We start from the raw sequence: 27,355 nt of genomic DNA, 5'->3' as shown, positions 1-27,355 counted from the left end.
TGTGTGAGGTAGCTGTATGTGAGCAATCCTTCCACATCAAGCTCCTCGGCGTTAGGTCTCACCGCTGTGCCGACAAACCCTCGAGCGTGCTGATGAGCAGCCTCACTGCCTCGGTTCCCTGAGTGGGCGGGTGTCCATACGAGTTCTGTCGAGTGATATCCGCGAGGATGTTTCCGGCAGTATTTGATATTCTGCCACGCGAAAGCTACGTATGGTACTTTTTGAATTACTGGCAATTATGTCCGCATCTGTTGTAGCGATGGCTAAAGCGATTGCGACTTCTTCCGCCTGGTCCGAGTAGCGGACTTTGACCGAAGCGGCTGATACGCATTTACTGACGTTACTGGACTGCTTAATTACACAGATGGCTCCAAGGCACGCCAAAGCTATGCTGTTTGAAGGCAGCGATAAAAATTTATTTTCATGGTCCTTGTACACCTTTACCCGCTCTTATTATTTTTTTTTTTTTTTTCATATCTGTTCATGCCTTCCCATTTATTTATTTCACTATTGCTTGATAATTCGTCCTTTGTATTTTCTGGAAAGCTGGCCTGTGATAGATTTAATAATATCAGTGTAAAACTACTATATTTTCAAGTAAATTGACTATCAGTGAATGGAAGGAGAGGCGACGGTTACGTTATACACTGAGCCTTTAACTATTCTCCTATTGTCTTGCTGCTTCCTTCTAATTGCAATGCAAGGGGTTCTCAATTGTTACTATATAACTAAATGTTATTTTGGACAAGTTCTACACCAGACTTTGTTTTTAGTTTGGTAGTGTTGTGACCTAGATATTGATTTTTTTTACTCACCAATTAGCATGCCCGCCCTCGGGGATTACGGGACACATTCACCCACATTGTAAATCGAGAAGGGGGGGGGGGGGGGGGGGAGGGGGGCTACAGTGGCTTCAACGAAGTTTACCCGACCCGAGGGGAGCGAGATGATACCGACTACAGCTTTGATAGGCTGGGAAAGAACCGTTGACAAATTGTCGCCACTGGGCTGTAGAACGATCGTGCGGTGCCGTCGATAGCTGACGTCATAGCTAACCGCGGGCGCCTTTGTCAGTCAGTTTACCAGAGGTGAACGTAGTACTCCTGTCCGCACAAGCAGACATGAAACGGGAAGCATATGAACGTGGACGAAGCTGTGGCTTGCAACGTTTATGGAGCTTCTATGCAATCATCTTTCGGGGCAATTTTTCAACATGAGAACTTGGGAGCAATTAACACCTCAAACATTTTTTTTTTTTTTATCACATACTGCGGACCAAACATGGTCCGAGCAGGAGAGGCACAGTATAAAACGAAGTACAAAAAACTAACCCTGGATAGCATTGGTATTGACAGAACACACACACACTAAAAAAAAAAAAAAAAAAAAAAAAAAAAAAAAAAAAAAAAAAAAAAAAAACGAACAATGAATACTTATATAAACTAAATGGGGTGAAATCACGCATCAAAAGGCTAGTCTAGTTGAAAGAAACACTGCACAAAGACAACAACATACCGCATTACATACAGTGTCAATTAATGATGCAGTCACTCGTCGGAAACAAGCAGGGGGAATCATGCGGCAGTGCATTCCAATCCGAGATCGTGCGGGGGAAAAATGAGAATTTATAGACATCTGTGCGAGCAAAAATAGGTTCTGTATAGTGATTGTGCTTATGACGAGACTTCTTTGAGGAGTGCTTAGTTATGTATTCTTTTGCATCAATACCTAGTTTTGAAAAATATAAGCGATTAAAGGGACACTACAGCACTTGTTGCAAAAGTTCGGCTTTCAGTAAAAAGCCATAGTTTTTCATGCTGCCATCTCGAATATCAGTATAAAGTTAGGCAGAAGAAAGCAGCAATAGCCTATTTTCAGCAGAGATACGCAGCCCGCGCGACGGGGCTCACCGCGGGTCGCGCCGCCGCCCGTGATTGGCCAAGACGTCGCGTGACGACATTCTGAGGAGCTGCCGATGAGGCTCCTTCGCTGCGCTGGGTTGATCGCAGCTCTTTGCGGCTTTGTGAATGTCATTATGACATGCCATTTCCACACGAATGACCATCGGGATTTTTACCGCATGTATTCGTACTAGATACGCCCACAAACGATGCAGCACTTCCATTGCGGGGAGCGTAGATTTGGCATGAAAACTTGCTTTGGTTACAGTGAGGCGTTTTGAAAAGTAGTGTGCGTCATTATTAGCAGAAACTACATGGCCCTCAGCGAAATCTCGGCCCGCATATTCCTGGGAAGGAAGGGCAGCGAACAATGCCCTAGCCGACTATCTCCGTCTCAGGCCTCTCACCCCACCCGAAAGGTCATTGTTGTGAAAAATGAACCAAAGCATGGTGTACCAAATCCTGCTTTGAATGCCAGCCGTGGTACCTTGGGGAAACGAAGAATTTTATAGAAAAGGTGAAGCAGTACACAGCTACCACCAGACAAATGAACGATAAGCGAAGCGCGGTTGCGGAGCTCTGCAATGCATACGAGGCATTGATGGGGCCATTGTGCTGGAGGCCAAGTCAAATGCGCGCAGAATGCTGCTTGAGTCATACGACACCACACGTTGAAAGCCTTTCCTTTTTATCGTACTGTCACAATACACGTTCAGTGAATTGACGGCTGACGTACGTTGAAAGCCAAGCTGCAGCTCCTCCGCACCCATATATATACCTTCATGAGAAAACCGTGTTCCGAAATGTGTTTTCTTACAAGAGCTTCGTCGTTTTCATTTCCAACTAAATGTGCATCTCCAAACAAGACAGGACTATGTAAAATTACGAGGCAGCAACGGGTGCAAAATCGCAAGGCCATGTATGAACAACTTTGATGACTGATTGCTTGGACGCACCGAAGGAAACCTCGCTCTTTGCGCTCCTTACCTGAATGCGCCTTTACCCAGCTGAGCGGTACAATCCTTATCTTCTAATAAAGCTCCCGTAAGGATTCCACGAACTTATCAGGCACGTGCCGTGCTAGAAAAGATATCGCAGTCTTCACAACCTAGCTCGACACAGCAGTGGACTCTTCTTTTAACTGACAGTTATAATATTTTATGTATGGGTTCCTCAGAACATCTAGATTGGGAAAAAAATACTTTGAAAAGTCAATTTTGTGGTCATTTTTCCATCTGCTAGTTCGCAAAAAGCGTCAGCGCGTGCTACTGATGCGTTGTCCAGGTTTAGCACAGAAACCGTTGCGCGAAGCTTTCGCGCAAAAAAAAAAAAAAAAAAGAAAGAAAAAAAAAGAGAAAAAAAAAGAAGAAAAAAAAAAGAGACACGCGAATACAATTATGCGCCGATGCTGTCTGATCGTCCCATCATGAGATAGCCGTCCATGAACGGACCGCAGATGACTCTCCCGACTGTTTTGTACAAGGAAACCGAAGGAACCGTGTCATGGTTCAGCCATGCCTTTTTGTCAAAGCCCTATAAAAATCGCGTTAGAAACAAACTGCATGTGGTCACAGTTACGAAAATGCTTCGAGTAGAATGTTTCCTTTGGCCTGCTTGAATTTATCTCTTCTTGGCAACACCACATTGCGCCGCGAGCTTTTGATACAATGGAAGATCACATCGTCGCGTCCACTGCTGTTCGTGCATCCGAACACATGCAGAGCTGTGTTGTATCAGGTGCACAACATTCAGTTGACGTGTTTTGTACGTCCGCAACGTACGCAAAACGAGGAACAGCGCACGCCGAAAACCCCCTCCGTTAGCTCTGACTGCCTCCGGCTCCTAACGGTGACGTCACGACGGACGGAGAAGCGAGGTTTCTCCCTTCGCTTTCCTCCTCTGCAGCTGTCGCGCGGGGCGCGGGAAATTTGAATTGCGCGCTTTTAGTCGACGATTGAGCAGGTGTTTTATGCATAATGAAAAAATAACTTCACAGGCATGATCAACAAATAATGTACTTCAAAAGCCTATAGTACTGGTACATTTGAAAACCGCTGCAGTGTCCTTTTAAGGAATTTAATTCGCAAAGTTTTTCTTTTTTCATTCAAGCACTCCAGGTTTGCGTCATTTAACATAGCAGATGGAGAGTCTCGGCGTTTATAGCGGTTATAAATAAAACGAACGGTCAACCTTTGAAGTTTTTCCAGTTTTTCTATTTCTACCTTTGTCTGAGGGTCCCACACAATGCTCGCGTACTTCAAAGAGGGTCTCACCATGGCTTGTTTCTCAGTGCAGCTGTTGATCTGCCTAATTTGTGTTTTAATAACCCTAGTTTTTTACGAGCTAAAGAGCACACGTTATCAATGTGCGCTGTCCATTTAAGCCTGGATGTAGTTGTAACCCCTAACTACTTATATTCCTCAACTTGTTTAATTATCTTGTCATCCATGCTGTAAATAAATTCCAACCTGTTTCTTTTAATGGTAAGGCACATGTGAACGGTTTTGCCAAATTAATTATCATGTCCCATTTGTTGCACCATTCTGCTAGCAATTTTAGATTGTCGTTTAGCTCAAGCTGATCAGAAAGAGAATTCAGCTCATTTTTATACTAGTAATATATTCTTGCCTCCAAAGCTCGAAAAACTGGCTTTTATTGGGTACCTATATATCAGTAACAAGAAATAGAAAAGAAAATATCTATTAAGGATGATAGTAATTAACTGCCTTAACGTAGCTTCATATGCTGATACGTATCCAGCTGAGCTACTAGAGTTTGGACACACACACACACACACACACACACACACACACACACACACACACACACACACGCACACGCACACGCACACACACACACACACACACACACACACACACACACACACACACACACACACACACAACACCATGTACCTCTCAACCAACAGACCGCAGGTATTGCAAACTTTCCTGAGTAGCTCGGTTTTTCTGTATATATATATATATATATATATATATATATATATATATAGAGAGAGAGAGAGAGAGAGAGAGAGAGAGAGAGAGAGAGAGAGAGAGAGAGAGAGAGCGAATAGCCGAGGCAATCTGGAATATTTGCGAGAACTGCGGTCCGTTGGCTGAGAGGTACACGATGTTGCTTTCAGGCGGCGTTGTTCCTTTGGAAAACGGCCTATAAGGATAGCCTCTTATTTCGCGTTCCGCTTACGCTTGGAGCTCACGCCCTCGCCTCTCTTTCTCCCTCCTATTCATAACAGCCTTCAGTAAATGCCCTTGTTATGCATGCGACGAAGCACTTGCTACCCCTAAGATAAAATGAAGTAACGATTATCGACGATGTGCTGAGAAATTAATTGCTTCATAATTATTCTTTCGGTTCTACACTAAACCTAATTGAAAGCAAAATTCCTTGTAATAAAAAAGAGAACCGACTCGATACCTCTCCTGCAGGGCTTAAGAGAGTATTGGCATCAGGCCGTGCTAGATGTTCAGATTTACACTGATAGAAACACATGGAATCCTCATGGGACTTCCGATCCTCCAAACTTTGTGGATGGATGCTACCAGATGCTGAATTCCGTCGCCACTTGTCCTAATGACGCTAGAGGTGAATTGAACGAAAACAATTAAAAGGCCGACACACACACACACACACACACACACACACACACACACACACACACACACACACACACACACACACACACACACACACACACACACACACACACACACACACACACACACACACACACACACACACACACACACACACACACACACACACACACACACACACACACACACACACACACACACACACACACACACACACACACACACACACACACACACACACACACACACACACACACACACACACACACACACACACACACACACACACACACACACACACACACACACACACACACACACACACACACACACACACACACACACACACACACACACACACACACACACACACCACAGCGAGAGAGAAAATCTGCAGTGAGAAGACTAACGAAATGCTTTAGAAACAAATTCGAATTGACCTGCTACGATCCGACTACAGAAGCACTCAATTCGCATTTGTGAACAGAATTTAGTCTCAAATGTCTTTACCGGCATCGTTACCGGCATTGTTTATCCACTGAAAACCTACCTTTAAAAAAAGAAACAAGAAAAAAAAAAAGACCGGCCAAAGTTATGGTCGACATCTCGGGCGATGCCGTCGGCTAGCCGAAGCTGCGAGCGGGAAATGCAGAAAAAAAAAAAAAAAAGAAATCCCTTTTGGCTTCATTCGAATCTACTGATCAAGGCTGCTCCAAACGCGAATCTGGCGGAGACTGCAAAGAAGTTGCAGGAGACGTCCAATACTTGACTGCACAGCCGTCAGGTGACGCAGCCACCTCCGCATATATCTGCTGAAGCCGCTTCACAGTACGGCTGCTATGCATGTGCTAAAAACGACCCGAGTACGGTACTTCAAACATTCCAAAAGTGTAAACTTAACAAGGAGAAGCTCAGAGAAGAATCATATATATCACTTTAGATAAGGTGAGAAGGTAACAGGCACAGTTAATTGCCAAGGTGTTAGGAATTGTGTCGATTCCCGGTAACAAGGGAATGCTACCCATTACGTAAATAGAGCAGCAAAGGTATGTATAGCGTCGAACCCATCTATACCCCCCCCCCCCCCCCTCCAGCCTTCACTTTAGGAATTGGCCATGGGAGTTTCGCAGCTACTGTATGATAAGATAGACAGCTCCGAAAACAAAGCGATATGTTACAGCTTGCACTGCAGAACGAGAGAGATTACTGGGTTCTGAGCCGAAATTCCGTGAGCCCACCAATGAGCACAGAAGGAAAGCTATTGGCGCATAGCACGCAAATAATCACGCAAAAAAAAAAAAGGAAAAAGAAAAACGTGACCATGGCGTAGATAACGGCAGTATCAACGTCATATCAACAACCCCTGGCTTCTGCGAGTTGTGCAAACGGCCACACAAGGCGGAAGTAATCGGCGCCCCTCGATTGTATCTCGCCCGCAACGCCACGCAGGGTCCTGGCCGCGCCCGCCGAGGACGCTGCATGAACACGAGCCATAAAGGCCGCGCGTCGACCGACACGAGCCGCGCAAATATCACGTTTACATTCGGGGCCACAATTGTGTATTACATCCATCCGGTGCGTCCGACGCCCTCTGGAACCGTGTCACGGCGTTCCACTGACGAACCTTCCAAGCTGGTCGCGAGATACACGGTGAAACAAAACATTGTGGAAATGCGAAACCCCGGTTGAGGCCTCCGTCCTCTGGTCTGTTTAATCTCGAGACGAAACCCTCTTTCGTCGTTCACATCTTCCAAAGCAGGATAACGATTACAGAGAAGCCGCCTCGCGCTCTCATCGCGCCACCCCCGAGGAGGCGACCATCTGTAACAGAGACGCTGCACGCGCAACGCCCTGGGATGCGCGCACAACGATCGCAAGCAACCACGAGCGAGAGGAAAAGGCCCCTCGACCGACCTAGGGGCCCCCGGGAACAATGATGCGCTGGATGGGGCCCCGGGACGGGGGCCGCCGCACTGGGAGCGGGCATCATTGCCACAGCACACATACACCATCACTGCAGAGTCCGGTGGTGGCCCGAGCAAGGGGGCGTAGTCCGAGCAAGAGGAGCGGCCGCCGCTGGCCAACGGCCTCTTCCGACCGACGGAGGCTGCCCACCCCAGAAAGGCGCAACAATGTCGTGACTGCAGACGGCGGAATCGGTATCAGACGACGCGTCGCAGACGACAATGGGAAGACGCCGCGCGTACATACGTCTAGTACACACAGTGCGCGCACAAAGCCGTCACGTTGCAGACGATACAATGCGGCCGCCGGTCTGACAGACGGTTAGCGCTAGGGGGGTCGACGGCCGCGGTTGTAGCAGACGAGGCGGAGAAAGCCGAGTCATTCTTTTTCTTTCTTTTTTTTCAATCGCGAAACCAGGTTTTGCGCGAGCCGTCTTTAGGAGTACCGCCACTACCGGTGACACGATGGCCACCTGCGCGCGACGCCGAACCGAGAGGCGTGCGAGCATCTGCTGCCAGTACAGCTGACGAGTTAATTTTACGCAGTCAAAGCTACTCGCTTGGAAAGCACAACTACCCGCGCACTGCAACTATCGCGAACGCCACGGTTACCGCCTTTGACAAAACGTCGGAAAATTGCTCGTACGCAGAGGGACATAAAGTGCTGGCAACCATGACGAAAAGCAAGGACGTCAAATGCACATAAGACTATATATGCGTTGCGCGCCATGCCCAAATAAGAGATAAAAGGCACAGGCCATCGAACCCGCTCGCTCGCAATCCCTCGCAAATCGCGGAACTAAGCAGGATCCGTATTAAGAGTTGTTATCGAAAGCGTCTCTCTATCTTCCTGAACTCAAGTCACCTGATTGGTGGAAACGCCAGAACCGGAAATGGTGGCAACCAAACTCACATCCGGTCCCGGTATTAACACCAATCAGATGACTCGAGGTCAGGAAGATAGAGAGACGCTTTCGATAACGACAGTAACTCGGAATACGGACCAAAAAGCTCCGCAGACTCACATGCAACAACGGTCGACGCAATTCAGTTATGCAGAAGTATGTGCTCCCACCGACAGACCGCAAATTGTTCTTGCCTGCAAAGACACGGCACAAATGCCCTGTATTCTAAATAAAGTTACTGCGGGCAATTAAAAAAGCAATATGTTGCCCGGCTAGCATCGCCTAAAACATATAACAGGCTTCTGTATTCTAACTGATATCTTCGTCAACTAGCTGTATACTAATTCCTTTGGTTGTTCTTTCGCAAGCTCACTACAAAGACATGGTCAACATATTTACAGCCAAGTAGCACCGAACATTAGAATAATGTTACAAAACTGATATGTATGTTGCTGGCCCAACGTTGGTATGACACATTCAAAAGAAACATTATGCTAACGTTAACTTTTCAATGTTAATGCTATATACCGTTTTATGTTGTATGTTGAGCATTGTTTTAATTGTAACAAAAATGTTTTAATATAATATTCTACATTATAAAATAATGTTCCATTCATAACTATAGAACAGCACGGCAAATATGTTTCAAGCAATGAGTCTCAGCACTTTTAAAGCATTATTCAACATTTTTTTTAAATAGAACTAGCTAGATTTGAGGTGATGCCTGCCATACAGTGCACACATGCCACTATTATTCTATTAGGAAGCATAATAATAATAAATGGGTCACAGGAAGGGAAAGGCGCAGTATCTGTCACACTGTGGACACCTGAATCGCGCGCCGTAAGGGAAGGGAGGAAGATGGAAGTGAAAGTGGAAAGAGAGAAAGAGGAGTCGTAGTGGAGGGCTCCGGAGTAATTTCGACCACCTGGGGATCTTTAACGTGCGCTGACACCGCTTACAAACCAGTACACGCGTTTATCGCAAACGGAGTCGGGTCGCCGCCTTCTAGTTCGATTCCGTATCGAACACATCACTCTCATGGAAGACAGGTTTCGCATCCCAGAACTAAAGCCCCTCAATGAACTAAAAGTAGCGCCAACATGTGAAGTTTGCCGCCCGCCTCCTCTCCTGCGCTCTCCTTCGTCGTTCGACCCTCTCATTGGCCGAGCGCCGTCACGTGCGCGCGCGCGCTTTTTTTTTTTGTTGGGCGTGCAGCTTCCTCCTTTCCAGCGGGGCGGGCGGCGCGCGCGCGGCACATATCGCCGTGTGTTTTGCTGCCACGCGGACTGCTACTAAATCGTTCCCGCTAGTTATTCAATTTTTTTTTCAAGCATGTTGCGCTCTTTGGCCGGCGGCTGATAGAAGCACGGTGGTGAAGGCGAGTTCAACCAAGACATCGCGTACAAATGGTGTCACGCACTGACAATTGAAAACGGAACCGTTTCAGCGCAAAATATAACAAAAAAACTGCTACCACGCTTCTCAAGTTTCACGGTAGCTTACAATTCAGTCCAACTTACAAAGAAACCACACAGACTGCAGCTTCCGCAGCCTAGTTAATTTTTTTTTTTTTCAAGCATGTTGCGCACTTTTGTCAACGGCTGACGGACTCGAGGAGGTGAAGGCGAGTTAAATCGACGCCAAAATCGTGTACGTATGGTGACACACCATGGCAGCTGAACACGGCACCGTCTCAACGCCAAATATATAAAAAAAAAAATAACTGCTACCTCCCTCCCCAAGTTTACCGGTAGCTCACAAGTCAATCAAGGCTGCAAAGACTCCACACAGACTGCAGCTTCCGCAGCCTATAGTTAATTTGATCTGCAGCTGAAGTTGAAAATACATGGAAGACAGCTGCTGCCACACTTCTCAAGTTTACCGGCAGCTCGCAATCCAGTCAACGCTGCAAAGAAACCATACACAGACTGTTCCAAAATTGTTCCTGTCCGCCGCCTAGTTACAAATTTTATAAAGCATGCCGCTGAGTGGCCAAATGTGACGAACTACGGACACACGGAGATGACGGCGAGTTGAACCAACGCCGCAATCGCGTATATGTGGTGTATGACACTCACAGCTTAAACTATTTTGGCGGGAAATCCCAGCCAACATTCGGTTATTATGTTTCAGCAGTGAGTAATGTTTCAACCTGAACACATTGCGACAAAATGCAAGGCTCTGGTGAGACCCGGCGCACGGCCGCCTCGATCGGCGCGCGCGCGGCGCTGATCGAGACGGCTGTGAAGGGCGCCTGCTCCGGAGAGCGCGCGCTAGTCGCACCCCGTAGGTGGAGCCACGGTCGAAATGCGAGAGGAGGAGCGGCGCCGCCGGAGGAGAGAGGAGATGGCGCTACTTTTAGTTTATTGAGGGGCTTTACCCAGAACTGTGGAGACGCGCCCTCTGTGTGCGACCTCTTCCAGCCAATATGTTCCACGAAGATCATAACAGTCGGCGCCGGGCACGCGCGGAAGGCCTATCCCGACATTATGGCAACAAAACAGGTGTATATACTACTTGGACGCCTCCGGCCCTCACCACGGGGGATGGTACACGGCCGCTATAGTTCACAACAGCAAAACGGTTAACGGTCTCACCTTCAGAGCCCACAGTACTACACACGCAGAAGAGGTGGCGATTGCTCTCGCGGCCTCTCATTCCGACTCAAAATACATAATTACCCACTTACGAGGAGCCTGTCGGAACGTCAGACAAGGCTGGACTCCCTTCCTAGCCTATCAAATCTACTCAAATTGCATACGGGATACGGACCCCGCACTCCGTTACTTTATATGGGGCCCTGCTCATCAGGGTTTGGCAGGAAACGAGGCAGCAGACGCAGCCGCCCGCGCGCTCTGTCGCCGGGCTGTTTTCTCCTCCCCACCCGATCAGGAACTCGATTTTAATCCAGTCTACACCACCTTAAAAGATATCACTATGTACTATCAAAATTGTCATCGCCTTTACCCCAGCTCATGTAAAGGCCTCAAAAAGGGGATGAGCGGCTACTTCTCCGCCTTGTCACCAATACACTGCTGTGCCCGGCAGCCTTAAAACATTGTGACCCCTCCTTTAGTGGCAGCTGCCCACACTGTGGAGTGGTGTCCTCTGACATCTATCACATGGTGTGGGCCTGCCCCTCCAACCCGGCTATTCCCCCATCCCCAAACCAACCCGAGAGGACTGGGAGGCGATCCTGCTCGGCTGCCACGACTTACAGGCCCGGGCGACGGCAACCGCCACTGGGGACCCAAACTAGGGACCTCCACCTACTGCTTGTAAAGACCGGTCCCTTATGGGCCGATCCAAATATACCTCCTGGCCCTTGTATAGCTAATAAATGTTCTTACCACCACCCACAGCACATGGACGCCACTTCATTTCGCCTCCATCGAAACGCAGCCGCCGGCGGTCGGGATCGAATCCGGGTACTCATGCACAGTAGTCGGGCGTCCTACCACTGCGCCACCCAATTCGCCACTATCAGTGATGATACACGGATTTAAAAGCTTGACTCTTTGCTACTTGTCACAAATCAACAAGCACAAAAAACTTCACTGTGGTTTCGGCTCAAAATGACCGAAATGAGGCAGCACTCCTCTCAAAACACTATACTGCGTTCCCGTCGCGCCACTTGACTGGTGACCGATTCTGCCATAAAACGGGGAAACGGGGGTCGTGTTGCTTTCCGGACACTGGCTGCAAGACGCTACCAGTGACCGAACCGCGGGAGATGACGTCATGCTGGTCATGGTAGTAGCAACACGTCCGTCATCTTGCATGAAAACGGCCGAGTCGCGTGCACTGGCGGGCCGGCGCCAACCAACACCTCCTAGTTTAAACCCCGCCGGGGTGGCGCAGTGGTTACGGCGCTCGACTACTGTTCCCAAGGACGCGGGATCGAATCCCGGCCTCGGCGGCCGCTTTTCGATGGAGGCGAAAAGCAAGGCGCCCGTGTGCTGTGCGATGTCAGTGCACGTTAAAGAACCCCAGGTGGTCGAAATTTCCGGAGTCCTCCACTACGGCGTCTCTCATAGCCTGAGTCGCTTTGGGTCGTTAAACCCCACAAAACCAAACCAAACCCAAAACGCCAGACGAGCTTTATCACCGCTTTCCGCCCCGAGAAAGGGCTGTGGTTGTTCGACCGATTGGCGCACGTGATATGCCACACGTGACACGGCCGCAGTGAATAGTAGGTTGTTGGGTAATTTGAGGTGGTGACCACGTTGCTATTGGAAGGATTACTAGCGTAAGAAAAGGAGACACGTAATATGGGCGGGAAAAAGAATACGCGCTTTCTCGGCCCTTCCATGTGCTCTTCATTCTTGCGCTTTAGTCCTTTAGACCATGCAGATGCCTTTGTGCGGCTTGACTAACGCGGAGCTTCTTATCTATATGCCGGGTGACTGTATGCTAATGAGTAACTGCGATCCGGCATCGAGAACGGCACCGCAACTTGCGCAGTGGTATATATAGGCTCCGGCATTACTGCGTTCTGATCGCAAAGGCGACGAGTTCACTGAAAATAAAGCTGTTATAAAACTATACGTGCAAGAAACGTTCATACAGGTTTTATTTGAAATAAACAAACTAATTACTCGTGTCACCAAGGTCAATTTTACAATGCGTCGGCGCAGTTTTTCGGCGTAGAGGTCACGAGTATGAACCTATTAAAATGTAATCTCATTTAAATGATTTCTTTGCTTCTAGCTGGACAAACAACGACCCGCCTAAGGAGAAAAAAACTAAAACTAAATTTTTATTACGAGCGAAAGTTGAATACGTTACTTTTGACTGTCCGTTTTACACGGTTGGGACATCATTGATGGTGCGCTTTTGCTTTGATATAATGTGCAAGCCATTAGCCAACACGTGGATCGCCACTGGAATTCGCCTACACGCCCAGTAAGTTCGGATTCCTATTCCAATATATTTACTTCCACGGAAAGGAATCCCGTGAAATGGTCTTCCGAATTTCTTCTACGCACTTTAAACCTCGGCTGCAGCAGGCGAACGGTGGTTCGACCGTCACATGTAGACGTGAGATTTAGCGAGGCACGCAAGAAATGCTATAGGATGCAGTTACCTTGCTGCCATTCCGATTACCTAGAGCAGGATAGCGGCTCAGCTCAAGGAAGCGGCAATTGCAGTTTTTGTATGCGCCATACGTGCCGCAGAAGCAACGGAAGGCACAACTCGATTATGAATCAAACACTGGGCGAAGCGGACTTTTATGCACTGACCACGTTTACCACATACTGATCATTACAAGACAGATAAATGATTGAGATTCATACGGCATATTCTACAGCGTGCTGCATACTGTATGTTACTGCCTATGCAATGAAATGCAAAAGCAGCACGCAATGCCGGCTGAAAACGGGCGAGCAGGCGATACATCGATGTATCGAAGGGTCCGCCGCGAGTGAATTTAACCTCCTCTCTCCCCTTCTCTCTGGCCTTCCTCCCTTTGCCGCTCCTTTCTTCGTCGACCGACCAGCCCCTTTTTTCTTAGATTTAATTCCCGCCCGTTCAGCCGCCCTACAATCTTTACACTCTCCTCATCCCATCCCCCGCCAGCGCGCCTCGGCATGCCTCGGCATGTCGCATAGTCTGAAGGTATCACACGTTCGTCGGCCATTAAGCGCGCGGTCAGGACAAATGACCATGTGACGTCATCGTGGCACTGTCGACGCCATTTTTTTTTTTCGATGTAGCGTTGCAAACGCTAACTCGCTAAGTAATTCGACGGTTTCATGCGTTCGGAAAACTTACAGGCGCCGGGAAAAGCTGAAAATTACAGTAGTGAATCTCCCGCTTCAAAACGAATCAGAATAAAACTGAGCACACAAAGTACGATGAATGCGTCGGAATCAACCTAAACTTCGCGCATCGCCACAAGACTCGTTAGGGCGACTCGGCAGGCTCCGCGGCCGACTTTTGAATCGCGACAAGCCAATCCAAATATGTCTGAAAATAAACCCGAGCAACTCTGGCATCTTTATCACAATGATAACCTGCCATTCTCGAGCGCCAGATACAATGAAGGCCCACGAGCAATATTAAATGGTGTACCTCATCCTCATTGTATGTGCTTAAATAGCGCATGCCGTGCGCGTCTAGTGCTAGCTCTTTCTTTATTGCTCTTTGTAACATCCCAAAAACAAGCTCCTTCCCAACAAACAAAAAATGCATGGTCTATTTATTGTTTCTGGCTGCTTGCAAACGGAACAATGCAGCCGCAAAGATAAAAATAAATCATTTCTCTCTAAGAACGTCCTAACTGGTAGCGTTCTCTCTTTCCACTTTCACTCCCACCTTCCTCCCTTCCCTAACGGCGCGGTTAAGGTGTCCACAGAAAACAAGTGAGACAGTTACCGCGCCTTTCCCTTCCTATAAAGCAATCAGCAATCAGTTTCCGGTGTGTAGATAAAAAAAAAAAAAAAGAAGTCTGCTCCTAGCGGCAGCTCCATTTTCTTTAGTCGCGTTAAAACATCACTGCCTGGACGTCCACTGTACAAGGAAACAATGTCACACAGATCACGGCGCAGTTTTTTTTTTTTTATTTCACTTCGTACAAGTAGTATTCGGAAAACCACGCAGAAAAAAATCTATCACTTGCTTCAACTTATTTGCAGTAAATAAAAAAAAATCCTCTCGAAACCATTTTGGTGGACGCATGGTGGACGCAACGAACTCCGGGAGCAAGCGCCGCAGCCTCACTTAGGGCACACTGTGCATAAACGGGTCTACACCATCGCGAAAAAAAAAAAAAAGTAAAGCAAAACAAAAGCGTTAAATATAGGTTCCAGTCTCTTTTACCCTCCTCAACAGGCTCGTCCTGCTGCATCGCTCCCGATCGGAAGTTCATACGAAGACGGGAAAGGGTAGGCAACGAACCTGTAAGCGTGATCGACGCAATTACATAATATTACGACTTTGCTGATAAGAAGGAAGAAAAAAAGTTGTAGACGGCCCTCGCGGATAACTGACTCGACATTCACATGGTCTAAAGTACAAAAAAAAAAGAAAAAAAATTCAACGGAAACAAAATCGCATTGCACCATGCACACCGATAGAACATTGCGTTTCATTGCTGCTTGTGTACCGTAACTGCCCTTTTTGTTTTTTTCACATACATTTTCTTTAAGCGTTAAAATTACTGTCGCCGTTACACTATTACCCTCTAAGCGTAATGAATTTTTTGCTATGCTGTTAGATGTGCGGTGTCATGAATGTCCCGCACACAGCATGAGCAGCGGAGTTCAGCGGTTTATCTCAAAAGATTTTAATTTCTCAACGTTCGCTGTTCTGTCACCGTCTCAGTGCGCACGCACAAAGCTATCTGGGACATAACACTGTGCCATAAAAGGTACTTCAGCTTAACATGCGGCACTGATAACTTTCGAGCAAGCCACTTAAGGTGTAAACACACAAGGAAACGTTGAACGAAAGGCCGCTCGGTTGGTTCATATTAAGAAATACAACAGCGAAGTAAATGAAAAAACGTGTTTTTTTCGGCCACAACGATAGTTTACCCCTTGCTACTTAAAAACGCCCCTACGTAGCAGTGCTTATCCGTCAGTCATGACGGAGGCTCGGTGATATCAGCGGCTGCACCCAGATTCGCTTGCTGCCCACACTGTCGCCTCGCTGACGCTCGGATATACTTGACATTCTGCTAGTCGAGCCATAGAGAAAGAATTGGTCGAGTCGCCTCAGCTTGAAAAAGCATCGCACGTTCTGTGAGGGTCGATTTCGTTGAAGACCAGTTGTTATCGTTGTTGACCAAGTAACTTATGGCACATACCCACAGAGGGGGATCGGCCAAGAATTGGGTAGCAAAGAAAATTTTTGAAGTATACTTGCATAAAAAAAAAATAAATAAATAAAGTGATTTGATAGGTAGAGAAAAGGAAACAAAACGGGAAATAAATGAAATATAAAATGAAAAGTGGTAACACACACGGCAAATTGACACTGCAATTGTATAACAAGTGATGTTTAAATATTTAGCAAGGCAAACGATTTCATTCCAGTAAAAATTTTGCATGGCGCTGAAAACAGACTTGTGACTGTGTCTAAGGATGGTGGCGCCAAATGATAACAATATCGGCCTACTTAAACTCAGGCCGAGCTGTTGCAATGGCCTTTCCATCAACTGTCTTCCCAACGTAAAGAAGCGGCGGCAAAACAATAAAAAGAGATCTAATGACTCCTGTGCACCGCAAAATGCGCAGACTGGAGAAAGTGCCAAACCAGACCTGTGAAGACAGAAATTTAAAGGTGGGATACGGCATCGCCGCCTTGTTAGAGAAATCTCAAGCTGCCGTGAATGACATAATTTTCTATTCCAAGAATAATTTAGATGAGGGTAGTCATCAGACCATAAAAGATGTCCATTTTTCATATTTAATAGAACGTTTCTCCAAAACCTCGCTGCGGTGATGTACGCTGTCGCCGGTAGGATAGATAATACGGGGTCATTGAAAGACTCTTTTGCCAAACTATCAGCATATTCATTTAAAGTCACATTGCTGTGGCCTGGTACCCATACCATATGTACAAGTTTCAAATGCAGAGGGATCAGGGAGATAAAGGTTTTTACAATTGCAGAATCCACTGATGAAATGAGAGATGAACGTAATGATAGAGAGTCGGAAATTACAGCCACTTAAAAAAAAAAAAAGAGGAGTCTAATTTCCGTAAAGCGAATACCACCGCCAGAAACAAGCAGGCCGGCTTCCGCAGCGAGAACTTCTTCAACTATAATAGTATATCTATAATAGTATATCTATAATAGTATATGGATCTATAATAGTATATGGCTAATGCAAACGAATTGACGGATCACGACAGCTGTACCTTTTATTTCAGCTGCTGCTTGAGCGCTCCGCTTCGCCGTGCGCCATCGCGGAGTCCGAGTTTACGTCATGGTTCGAGGGTTTAATCCATTTATGTGGATGGGGAAAATGTTCACTAAAACACAACTATGATATAGATGATGGTGTCTCATTAAACTCGAATCAGTCCTGTCCTGCCAGCGACTTTCCGCTCCTCATACCCCGTTAGCGACTGCCGGCTACCTTGCCTCCGCACAACATGCGCTGTCAAGCACACTTCTGAATTTCAACTATCTATTCCAGTTTGTACCCTGAGCCACTCAATTGTACTCCCTGTCGCTGAGTGGCGTTAACAATGTTTCAAACACTTTTCCTTCCATAGCCCGTCGCTTTGCCTACAATCTAATTCCAAGTCATTTCCTTAATTTTTATCCCTATAGCCGAGCGTTGGTAACATGCGAACGTTTCCTCTAGAGGGACATCAGGCAGGTCCCTGTGCAATGCGGGCCCAAGTGTCATTATTCACCGCATAGTTTACTTCTGGCGATTGGGATCTCAAGCAGTCTAGGTAGCCGGCGCAGTGTAGTACATCATTTGCAAACGTAGAAAGTATATCAGAAGAGAGGGAGTGGTCTACGCGGTGACAAAAACAAGCAAAAAATAAAGTTCTACTGGGAGTCATTAGCAAGGCGAAAACAGTCAACACCGCAATGCACACCGAGTGCGAAGAGCAACCTCACACCAGTTCGCGTGTCTGCCCGCTTGTGAGTCCTGGAGTGCCTTCAATGCAGGCCTCGTATCGACTCTGCCTGCGCACGTAGAATATGAAATGGGGACGCTGAAATATACTAGTATCCTAGACACCGGATTTCATTCCCGTTTCCTTTTGTTAAATTTGAGCCACTTTACTTTTACTATTTCCTACCGCACTAATTTTTCTAGACTGTCCATTGTTTGTTCGTATTTTTCTTTTGTTTGTTTGTTTGTTTGTTTTCGTCTTCCTTTCGTTTCCAGTCCACCTTGAAATGCTTGTACGGCAATAAGGGCCAAAGGAACAGATATACCTTTACAGACCAAAGAAGAAACAAGACAGCTATGCTAGTTAATGCGTTTGATTAAGCGTGCTGTGCCATCGGCTGTCTTCTGTCGCTGTCTCTTTTCTGTTAGACGCTAGTTGCCATGTTGCAGTCACTCAAACATGGGGGTTTAAGCCGTAGACATATATATGCGTGATGCCTATGCTTTGCACAAGGGCCTTATTGAAATGGCCGTGATTACTAGTGCAACAAAATTATGCAACCTGTTTTAAATGATTTTGAAAGGTGGTGTAGATGAGAAAAGACTGATAAGTTTAAAAAATATCAAAAATTAGTGTTTTTTTTTTATTGTTCTCGGAAAGTTTCATTGTTCACTGTTTTCTTAAAATTAGCGCCATCGTCTCTCTCTATTGAAACGTTATATAAGTATAAGCTGTTTTGACAGATAAATATATGCTGTGAACATAGTGTGGAATTATTGTTGCTCTGCCTTAAGCCTTTTTTTAAATAAAGGCCCGCAAAGTAGGTAAAATTTCATTTCCTGGGCCGATTTTGAGAATTTTTAAGAAAATATCTACACTACGCAGGAAAGCGAAAATTAACTGAATACAAATTAAAACACATCACATATTTAGTCAGACAATTTTCAATTACCTAACGTTAACAAATTTTGTGTAATTCATAACCAAAGTTGGCCAAAACAGCAAAGATAAGCGCAGCACTTTATCTCTTCGTCGTTATTGATTCCTTGTGCCTCGAAAACAGCAAAACCAATTGGAGATATCTTCTTTCCAGTCTTCAGGCAACAATATATAAAATTTTGAAAGAAATGCAAAAGGTCGACCGACCATCCTTTGTTCGATCTTACGTGGAAACAGACCTGGCCGCTGCTGGCCGTGTGCGGACTAGCAAAAGGACCTGCCCCACTTTTGATTTCCTTGCAGTAAACATTCACAGCCGGACACTATGCGCACCGTGTTTGGTCTGGAGTTCGAATGATACGATATAGTACTAGATGGCCGAAGAAATAGGATGTGCAAAAGGGACGATCACTTTTGCATTCTATTTCTTTGTCCAGTATGAATCAACTCGCCCAACATCAAGCTCTAATTTACTAGATGGCGGTAAACCAGAGGCATCCGACTCGCGCCGTGTTCGAGAATGATTAAAAAAAAAAAAAAAAAAGTCAGCCATTTCAAAGCGAAAATAAGGGAAACTTTAGTCGACCTAAATCGGCTGCTTACCGCGATTTCATCACACAGAAGCCACTTCCAGGTTTTCACCGTTTCTAGAAAATAGATTTGCTTAAGCTACAAGAGGTCAGACGATGAAGCACAAGTGTCGCCTGCATCAGCCGTTCTCGCAAATAGCAGACGCGCGGTGACGTGAACAGCATTTTTGGTGCCGAATCCCGAATGCAGACTATACCATCATCCATTCCGAGATTTCCACACTTGTGGTCTTTATGGGCTTTGAAGTCTCGAGTTTTTAGGTTGAGTTTTAGTTGAAAGGCAGGGCAAGAAAGAAAAGTTATACTTTCGTGCAATTTTCTAAGAAATAAATGTTGCACTTCGCCACTGAAAAATGAACACAGCCACACAAAGAGCGATTCGAGCGATTTTTAATGAGAGAAAAATTATATGGAGGACGAGAGGGGGCAGCAATCAAAATACAGAGGTTACAACTAGGCACAGAAACGAGCTATAGTTATCTGGCTTTTAACTCGGGCAGGTTGCGACCCACGCTCAGATTTTGATGGAGTTCCGAAATGAATATGAATTGCGAACCTTGTACTATGCCAAAAAGTACGCGCTACTTACTTATATAGTTTCCACTGAAAACTACAGACTTGCCCTAAGAAGTTCACTATTCTTTAATCATGTTAACTTTAGGAGGCACCGTTAAAGGCACAGATGTGTTTGTTTGTTTATTTATTCATGAGACAGCATTAAATGCCTCCGTTCTCCAGAAACCCCGGCGCCGACGTTGTGAGCGAAAAATCACGGGCAGGTGGCGACTGGCAAGTGAAATGGCCGCGCACTAACTCACTAACTGGACGCAGGGTTGCCTGACATTAAGTTTGGCAGGAGCTGCCAACTCGGCCACCTCCTTCCACATGGGACGGCTATGTCAGAATCAGCCTGCCAGGAACCTTGCATTCACGTTATCCCTATAGGCCCCGAAGGCACGTTTTCATACGGTTTGGTTAAAGGATTAGCTGGTTAGCCTACGCTATCACTCCATACCCTTAAAGGCGAAATTTAAGTGACCCTTCATAATGTTTTTAAAAGAATACTGCAGGTCCTTACAGTGGGCCCAAGCAGGAGGGGCAAAACATGTTATCAATACATTAGAAAAATATTGACAGCAAATGAGAAATACAAACTATTAAGAATACAAAACACAAATACAAGCCTGAGAAAATATGTAAACATACTAAAACATGACTCTGAAAAGAGAAAACGCTGCCAAGAATCCATCGCATCGGAAGAATCAGCACTGGTTGGAAGGTTTGGTGACAACTTGTTCCACACTTCTATGGTGCGTGGGAAAAATGAGTATTTGAGAGTTAATCCTGCAAGCGTTAACGGCTGAGCATGATTATTCCTTGTTTGGAGTGTAGTATTAGGTGTAAGAAAGGGGTTTGAACTCATCAACAACTTATGGTTTTTCGTTATTATTATTATTATTATTATTATTATTATTATTATTATTATTATTATTATTATTATTATTATTATTATTATTATTATTATAACAACTGAAAAACCATAAGAGCACCGACGGTTTCTCCCTTCACTTGACAATTCTTCCTTCCCGAGCCAGAATATCAAGCCTGCGAACAATTAATCAGCATCAGTCGACGGAGCAGGAAAATTAGGAAGGGAATTCATTCTGAAGCTCATATGCACGACGGCGCAAAGAGCGCATTTTTGTGCACAAATCTCTGCAAGTTTTTCCCTTTTGATTCAAACAGTCAGCAACAGTTGATAACATGTTTCCGTTATTCCCACAAAGGCCATTCCTTGTAATGTCCTAAAAAAAGGGACCATCGTCATTTTGTCGGTAGAAGAGTTTTCGCAGCATACTCGATCGCAACTGTGGCAGTGTCAGTGCTTGGATCCGGGAGTGTAGCAGTCGACGCACTTCAGCTCCAAAATCACAAGTCGACGCAAAAACGTCTGCGAACTGCGACTGACCGGGGCCTCAAAGGCCCGGATGTTAACGCCCCGTCGTGTTTGCTTTTGTTTCGCACACACCGCAGGATTTGGCATCTACTTTGCCTACTCACTCTTATTTGCGAGGTCGCCACGTGAAAAGGTGGAGATAAGATTTGGAGGGAGTCATCTGTGCGTAGATGTCAGTGTATAAAGACAACTCAGGACAGGTAGAAGTGAAGGACTAAGAAGCAGCGGCCCTATTCACATAGGTGGGGACAAACACTGTCAGCAATAACGCTCAAAATTTACAGTCGGCGGACTTCTATAAGGATGTGCCGATGACCTCTTCTCTATCTCTCTATACACACACACACACACACGCGCACACACACACACACACACACACACACACACACACACACACACACACACACACACACACACACACACACACACACACACACACACACACACACACACACACACACACACACACACACACATATATATATATATATATATATATATATATATATATATATATATATATATATATATATATATATATATATATATATACAGCGTCATGTTCTACGTGACGCTGGCGGTAACACAGGACGTTCCATGTCCACCGCTATGGTTGAGGATGGCGCTGGTGAACACTCTTAAGGTTAGTGTACAGACAACATTAATACCCAAGAAAGTAGCAGGTGGGACAGCGGCCGATGTACCTCAGTTGGAAGAGCACCGGACGCGATATTCAGAGGTCGTGGGTTCGGTTACCACGATCGGCACGTTGTGTTTCCTTCTATTTTATGTTTATTTGTCTTTCCCCTAAACAGATTACTTTACGAATTTATGTGATTATCGTAGTAAAAATAAAAAAAGACAAAGTACAATCCCCAAAAGCCCCAATGCTTTCCTTGGCCTCGCCGACTGTTGGCTTCTTTCCTTTATATATATATATATATATATATATATATATATATATATATATATATATATATATATATACACACACACAGACTATGCCCGTGAACCTCATCCAACTCACGATGCTCTTGGACTTCTTTTTTTCTTCTTTTTCTTTAAAGGGGGGGGGGGGGGGGGGGGGGGTCAGGAGCTAATTTAATTGTTTACTTCAAACGCACGCCAAGCGTAACAACTGCAATTAACGCTCCTCGCTGATTCCAGGTCTGAGCTAGGTTCAGGAGTGCCAGCTCTGACGTCAACGCACAAATTGCACAGCGCCATACCTCGGAAGTCAACGAGATTTATCAAGTCACTCTGGCATAGAAAGCGCTTTATCTGACAGTAATAAAGAAATAAAAGCGCTATAGCCAGCTGAGATGCCAGGTCCAGATGAACCCTTTCGCTTACTAAGATGGCGTTTCCTTAGTTTCTATATTATTACCTTACCTGTATTGCATATGTACTGAGGGCAAGCATTTTTACACGGCTAGTTATTGATATCATTGAGTACGCTAGAAATAAACAATTGCTGCTGCGAATGCTCGCTGGAAGGCAGAAAGGTCTTCCGAATCACGAGGTGAATTCAAATTTTCAGATATGAGAAACATGCACAAGGCGATCAAACGGCTTGACCAATTCGTCCACGATGTCCCGTCCCTCTATCGCCTCCTGCATGCCTTCTAGCGTGGTTTCGGTTTCGTTAGTTCCGCGATGTTCTCCAATAATACCGTATCAAAGAAACGTGCAACCGATTTGCACGTTCATGGAAGGAAATTGAAAAGGAGCGACAACGCATTTATAAAGTACAGCACGTCCCTTTCCGCCAGTGGGAGACAAATTTGGCAGGCAGTAGACAAACGTCTGAGTTGTAAACACTACGCGCGTAACACGGGCTTCAAATGCGCAAGGTCACTTTCTTGTTTTCTCACTTTACAGCTTAATTACGCAACACCTCGCGTGAGATAACACGCCTTGAGTTCCAACGCATCCTGGTCGAAAGCCCGAAGGGAAAACCCCCCTACCGGGCAGCCGTGCACACAGAATCGATGACTCGCCTCACGAAAGTCATACGAATGCGCTGACCTCGACGGCAGATAATCAGCCTCTAACGATGAGTGCACGATCAGCTAGCGACGCCGCAAAACCTCGAAGCAGACACCCACGGGTCTTTTCTCTTAACCAAGGAGCTCTGGATACCTATATTTATTTTTTTTTTTCCCCCTTTTCAAGTTCGTACGTGCAAAAGAGACTCGGTGCTGACGCTCGCCGTGCTTGTCGCGTACAATTAAGTGACGACAGGCGCGTCGCTCGGATAGGTGCCAGAGCAGCGGAACGGAAGCTTTCACGACGACGCCCCGGAATACGCAAACGCGAGCGGCCGTTTACGCCCGAGGGCATTGGAAGATCACCTTAGCAGCCCAAACAACCGGCTGCCTAACGTGATCGAGAATGTACCGCGCAAAAACCGCCCCGCTTCCGTTTTCCTCAACTGAGCCCGCAGGCAGCGGGAAAAAGATCAAATCGGCACCGGCAAGGGGTCCACGACGAGCCTTTCAAATTCACACCGATTCCAGCGTCAGAAATGTGTACACAACTCACCACGGCAAATTGGCACAACCAGAGAGTAGGAATGGCTATTGAAAAAAAAAAATAAATAAAAAAATAAAGGAATGCGTCAAGACCGCGATGTTTCACCTCCTCAGCCACCTGTTTACCCGGGTGTTCGATTGGCAAAACCATTCGGTCGGATTATTTTCAGAGGGTTCTCAGCCTGAAACTCAAAGAGAATGCTTTCTATGAGATCACGGACCAACACTCGCACGGTATTTCTTGGGAGCAACTTTTACAAGCTGATCGCTCATCGTGAGCTCGTTTGGCGCGTGAGCGTAGCCCGGTAGGCGGGCCGGTGGCCGTCGTGTTGACGTCTGGCTGTTGCGGCGGGACTCACCTTGGAAGCCTTGAGCGCCGACGGCTTGCTGGCCGTATCCGCCCAGAGCTTGAGCCGCACGCTGCGGCCGGCCGGCGGCGGGTATCCGGCGACGAGGCCCTGCTCGGCCGGCGCGCAGCATCCCAACTCGTCCACGCTCAGGATCTCGGGACGCACGTTGAAAAGCGTCCGGATGCGCTCGAGGCAGCAGTGCAGCGCGTCCATGTCGCGCACTTGCAGGACCACATCGGCGCTGCATTCCATGGTGGCGGCGACGCATCCGTCGCGGCGATACACCGCCGCCGCTGCACCTCAGCCGCTGCTTCACACACGCACCACTTCACCAGCACCGACCCGCCGACGACGTCGGGCTGCTGCCGCCGCAGCTTGCCTCCTGCCACCGAACCTTCATCGCAGCGACGCCGCCATGTTGGCGAGGGGAAAAGGCGTGGAGTGAGCGTAATAGCGCGAGAGCGTGTAGGCGCACCCGTCGCGACCGTCGAAGAAGAACGTACGCGCCACTCCGCCGCACGTCTCGATGACGGCGCTGCATGCGGGTTCCCAGCCTATTTCCCTGAGCGGATGCAGCGGGAGTGTCAGGTTACATGGCGTTGAGGGAAAATGCACCGCATCTCCAAACTTTATGTTATTCTCAAGACACGCCCTTTCCCGACTGCAGGTCGACTGCAGCCCATCACCCACTTCGTTTTAACACGAAAGCAGAGCTGAACTAGTTCTATCTTTTGGACTATTTGAAAAGCATAAACCATAATATAAGCAATACTGAAAGCCTTTATATGTCGATATTTCCCATGTTTAACAAAATGCATGCACCCAAGTGACGCTGTGCTGCTATGTCATGGTACGTACGTAGACGTGTCCCACATACTCTATCTTACCTGTTCGACTTCTATCAGCATTCTGTTCAACTGTGGTGATGAAAGCGCTAAGAGGAAGCGAGTGTCCATGGCCTTTTCGCTGAAATTGCGATTAATAAGACTATATTCGGTCGTAAAATAAATCGAAATCAACGCATTCAAGCGGCCGCCTACCAATGGGTAGCTCTTGCAAAGCAATTCACACAACGATAAGGGTTATTTGAAAGAAAACCGAGATCTGAGTGACGCGACCAGTGACCGTTTATAAGTAGCATAAAGTTTCGCCAGAACGTTACGGGAATGCTGCCAGTGTTTTTTAAAGTTTCGGCACGCTCTACCAACGTTACAGCCACATGATCAGGAGTTGTTAGGATAACACTGTCTGCTATTGTTGAAACATCACAAAGCAACGTCATGCCAAACACCCATAAACCACACTCTACATTTCAATGCTAATTGTTTCGTGGTCGATATGGGCCAGAATCCGCGGCTACATGCTTGCCTGCTGTCAGTGATGATGTGCATGGTATCGTCGAGTTGCACGTACGCTACGATGGACACTGCAGTAGAGGGTTTGGGGTTAATTTTGATCACCTCGTGCTCTTTAAAGGGCAGCCACATCGACGTACATTTTGCCTCCATAGAAATGAGGCCAGGCGTCAAAAGCATGTGTGATGGAGGTTGTCAGCAAAGCTAAAAGCACTGGGGCGAACACTCACATACCGACGGTTGAAGCAGCAGTATAGAGAGAGACAAATATCATTCACCCTACTTGTTACTAGGGCACTAATTGCGATGATTAATTCATTTGGTAAACTTGTCGAAACCTCTACGACAGATGGCATTGCGGTCTTTTGGCGTCATACACCCCGCTGACCCAAGAGGCGCTCGTGATATTTCGCTCACTATAGCCGACAAGGCCGGATTTTCGGAGAGCGGTGATTGGACGCTATATTATTAAAATCCGGATTTGGACGTCTAAGACACGTATGGAGATGTAAAGTGTCATTTGTAGAACGGAGTTTTAGAGCGCAGCTCTTTGGCGCCCGTTCCTGGGATTCGCGGCGGCGTCGGCGTCGTTGGCCTTGTAATCAGTTACGCCCCCTTTGCCCACGATTACGTTACTTCCTAATGAGAAATTTGAGCGCAGCTCATCAGCTGTTTCACCTTTTCGATAAATTGAGGCAAAGATTTCGAGCAAGACACGTATGTACAATTACATAACTTTTTTTTAATTTTTCACATGTATTCTTTCAAGAAACACTCCACTAACAGTTCTTGGCTGTCATGAAAGAAACTTTGTGGTCGGAGAAATGAAGAGAGCAATTGAGTTATCGGGAGGTTGCGGGAGGCAGCGCGTGGGCCATAGGAACGCTGCGGGACGAACAGATAGCAGCCACTGACTGATGCCGCTGCCGCCGCTAGCGAGTGAAACGAGTGAGAACGGGATGAACGCACTGTGATCCGCTTAGCGAGCCGGCGTTTCGGCAGTCGGAGATCACCCTCGCCGCCACTCAGGAAGAAGGGGGGGAGGGGGGGGCTTCTCCTCTTTCTGCATGGCGGCGACGGTGTTCAACGCAGCACGTTGTCTTGACTCGCTAGCGGCATCAATCAGTCGCTGCTAGCGCTACCTGCGGCGCTCCTTTCCTCGTGTTCTCCGATTGCTGCGCGCGCTCCTGCCCCCATCGTTCGCCGCTGAATGTATCCCCCCCCCCCATCTTCCTGCGATGCTCCGGTTGCCGAAGCGCCAGCTCGAACTGGGGGGATGAAAGGGGGGCGGAACTGGTTACGAGGTCGACGACGCCGACGCGAAACCCAAAAACGGACGCCAAAGAGCTGCGCTCTAAAAAGTTGGCAATCTAGCTTCTTCATATTCATGCGATTCATATACAATATTCGAGCGCGGAAGACTTCAGACCGCTCTTAAATGCTGGTGGAGGGGTCGCCCCGCCGGGGTGGTGCAGTGGTAAGACGCCCGGCCACTGTGCCGGAGTACCCGGGTTCGAACCCGACCTCGGCGGCTGCGTTTAAGTTAAGTTAAATTGGTTCACAGGAAGCGAAAGGCGCAGTAACTGTCACACTTGCTCTGTGGACACCCGAACCGCGCCGTAAGGGAAGGGAGGAAGGTGGGAATGAAAGCGGAAAGA

General features: G+C 46.9%; 1 protein-coding gene across 1 annotated transcript in view; it reads right to left on the bottom strand.

The window, feature by feature from the left end:
• The window catches only part of LOC146209305 (uncharacterized), a 113,305-nt gene extending 88,530 nt beyond the window's left edge, over positions 1–24,775 (bottom strand). Inside the window, exon 1 of the mRNA XM_084599357.1 lies at positions 24,352–24,775. Coding sequence (XP_084455483.1) covers positions 24,352–24,594 — 243 coding nt within the window. The 5' untranslated portion in view covers positions 24,595–24,775. The remainder of the gene's footprint in view (positions 1–24,351) is intronic.
• Between the last annotated feature and the right edge of the window lie 2,580 nt (positions 24,776–27,355).

Source organism: Amblyomma maculatum, chromosome 1, assembly GCF_055883805.1.
Source record: "Amblyomma maculatum isolate TAMU_Amacu chromosome 1, ASM5588380v1, whole genome shotgun sequence".
NCBI classification, from domain to species: domain Eukaryota; kingdom Metazoa; phylum Arthropoda; class Arachnida; order Ixodida; family Ixodidae; genus Amblyomma; species Amblyomma maculatum.
Note: the sequence above shows the minus strand (reverse complement) of the source record. Positions and strands in the feature narration are given on the sequence as shown.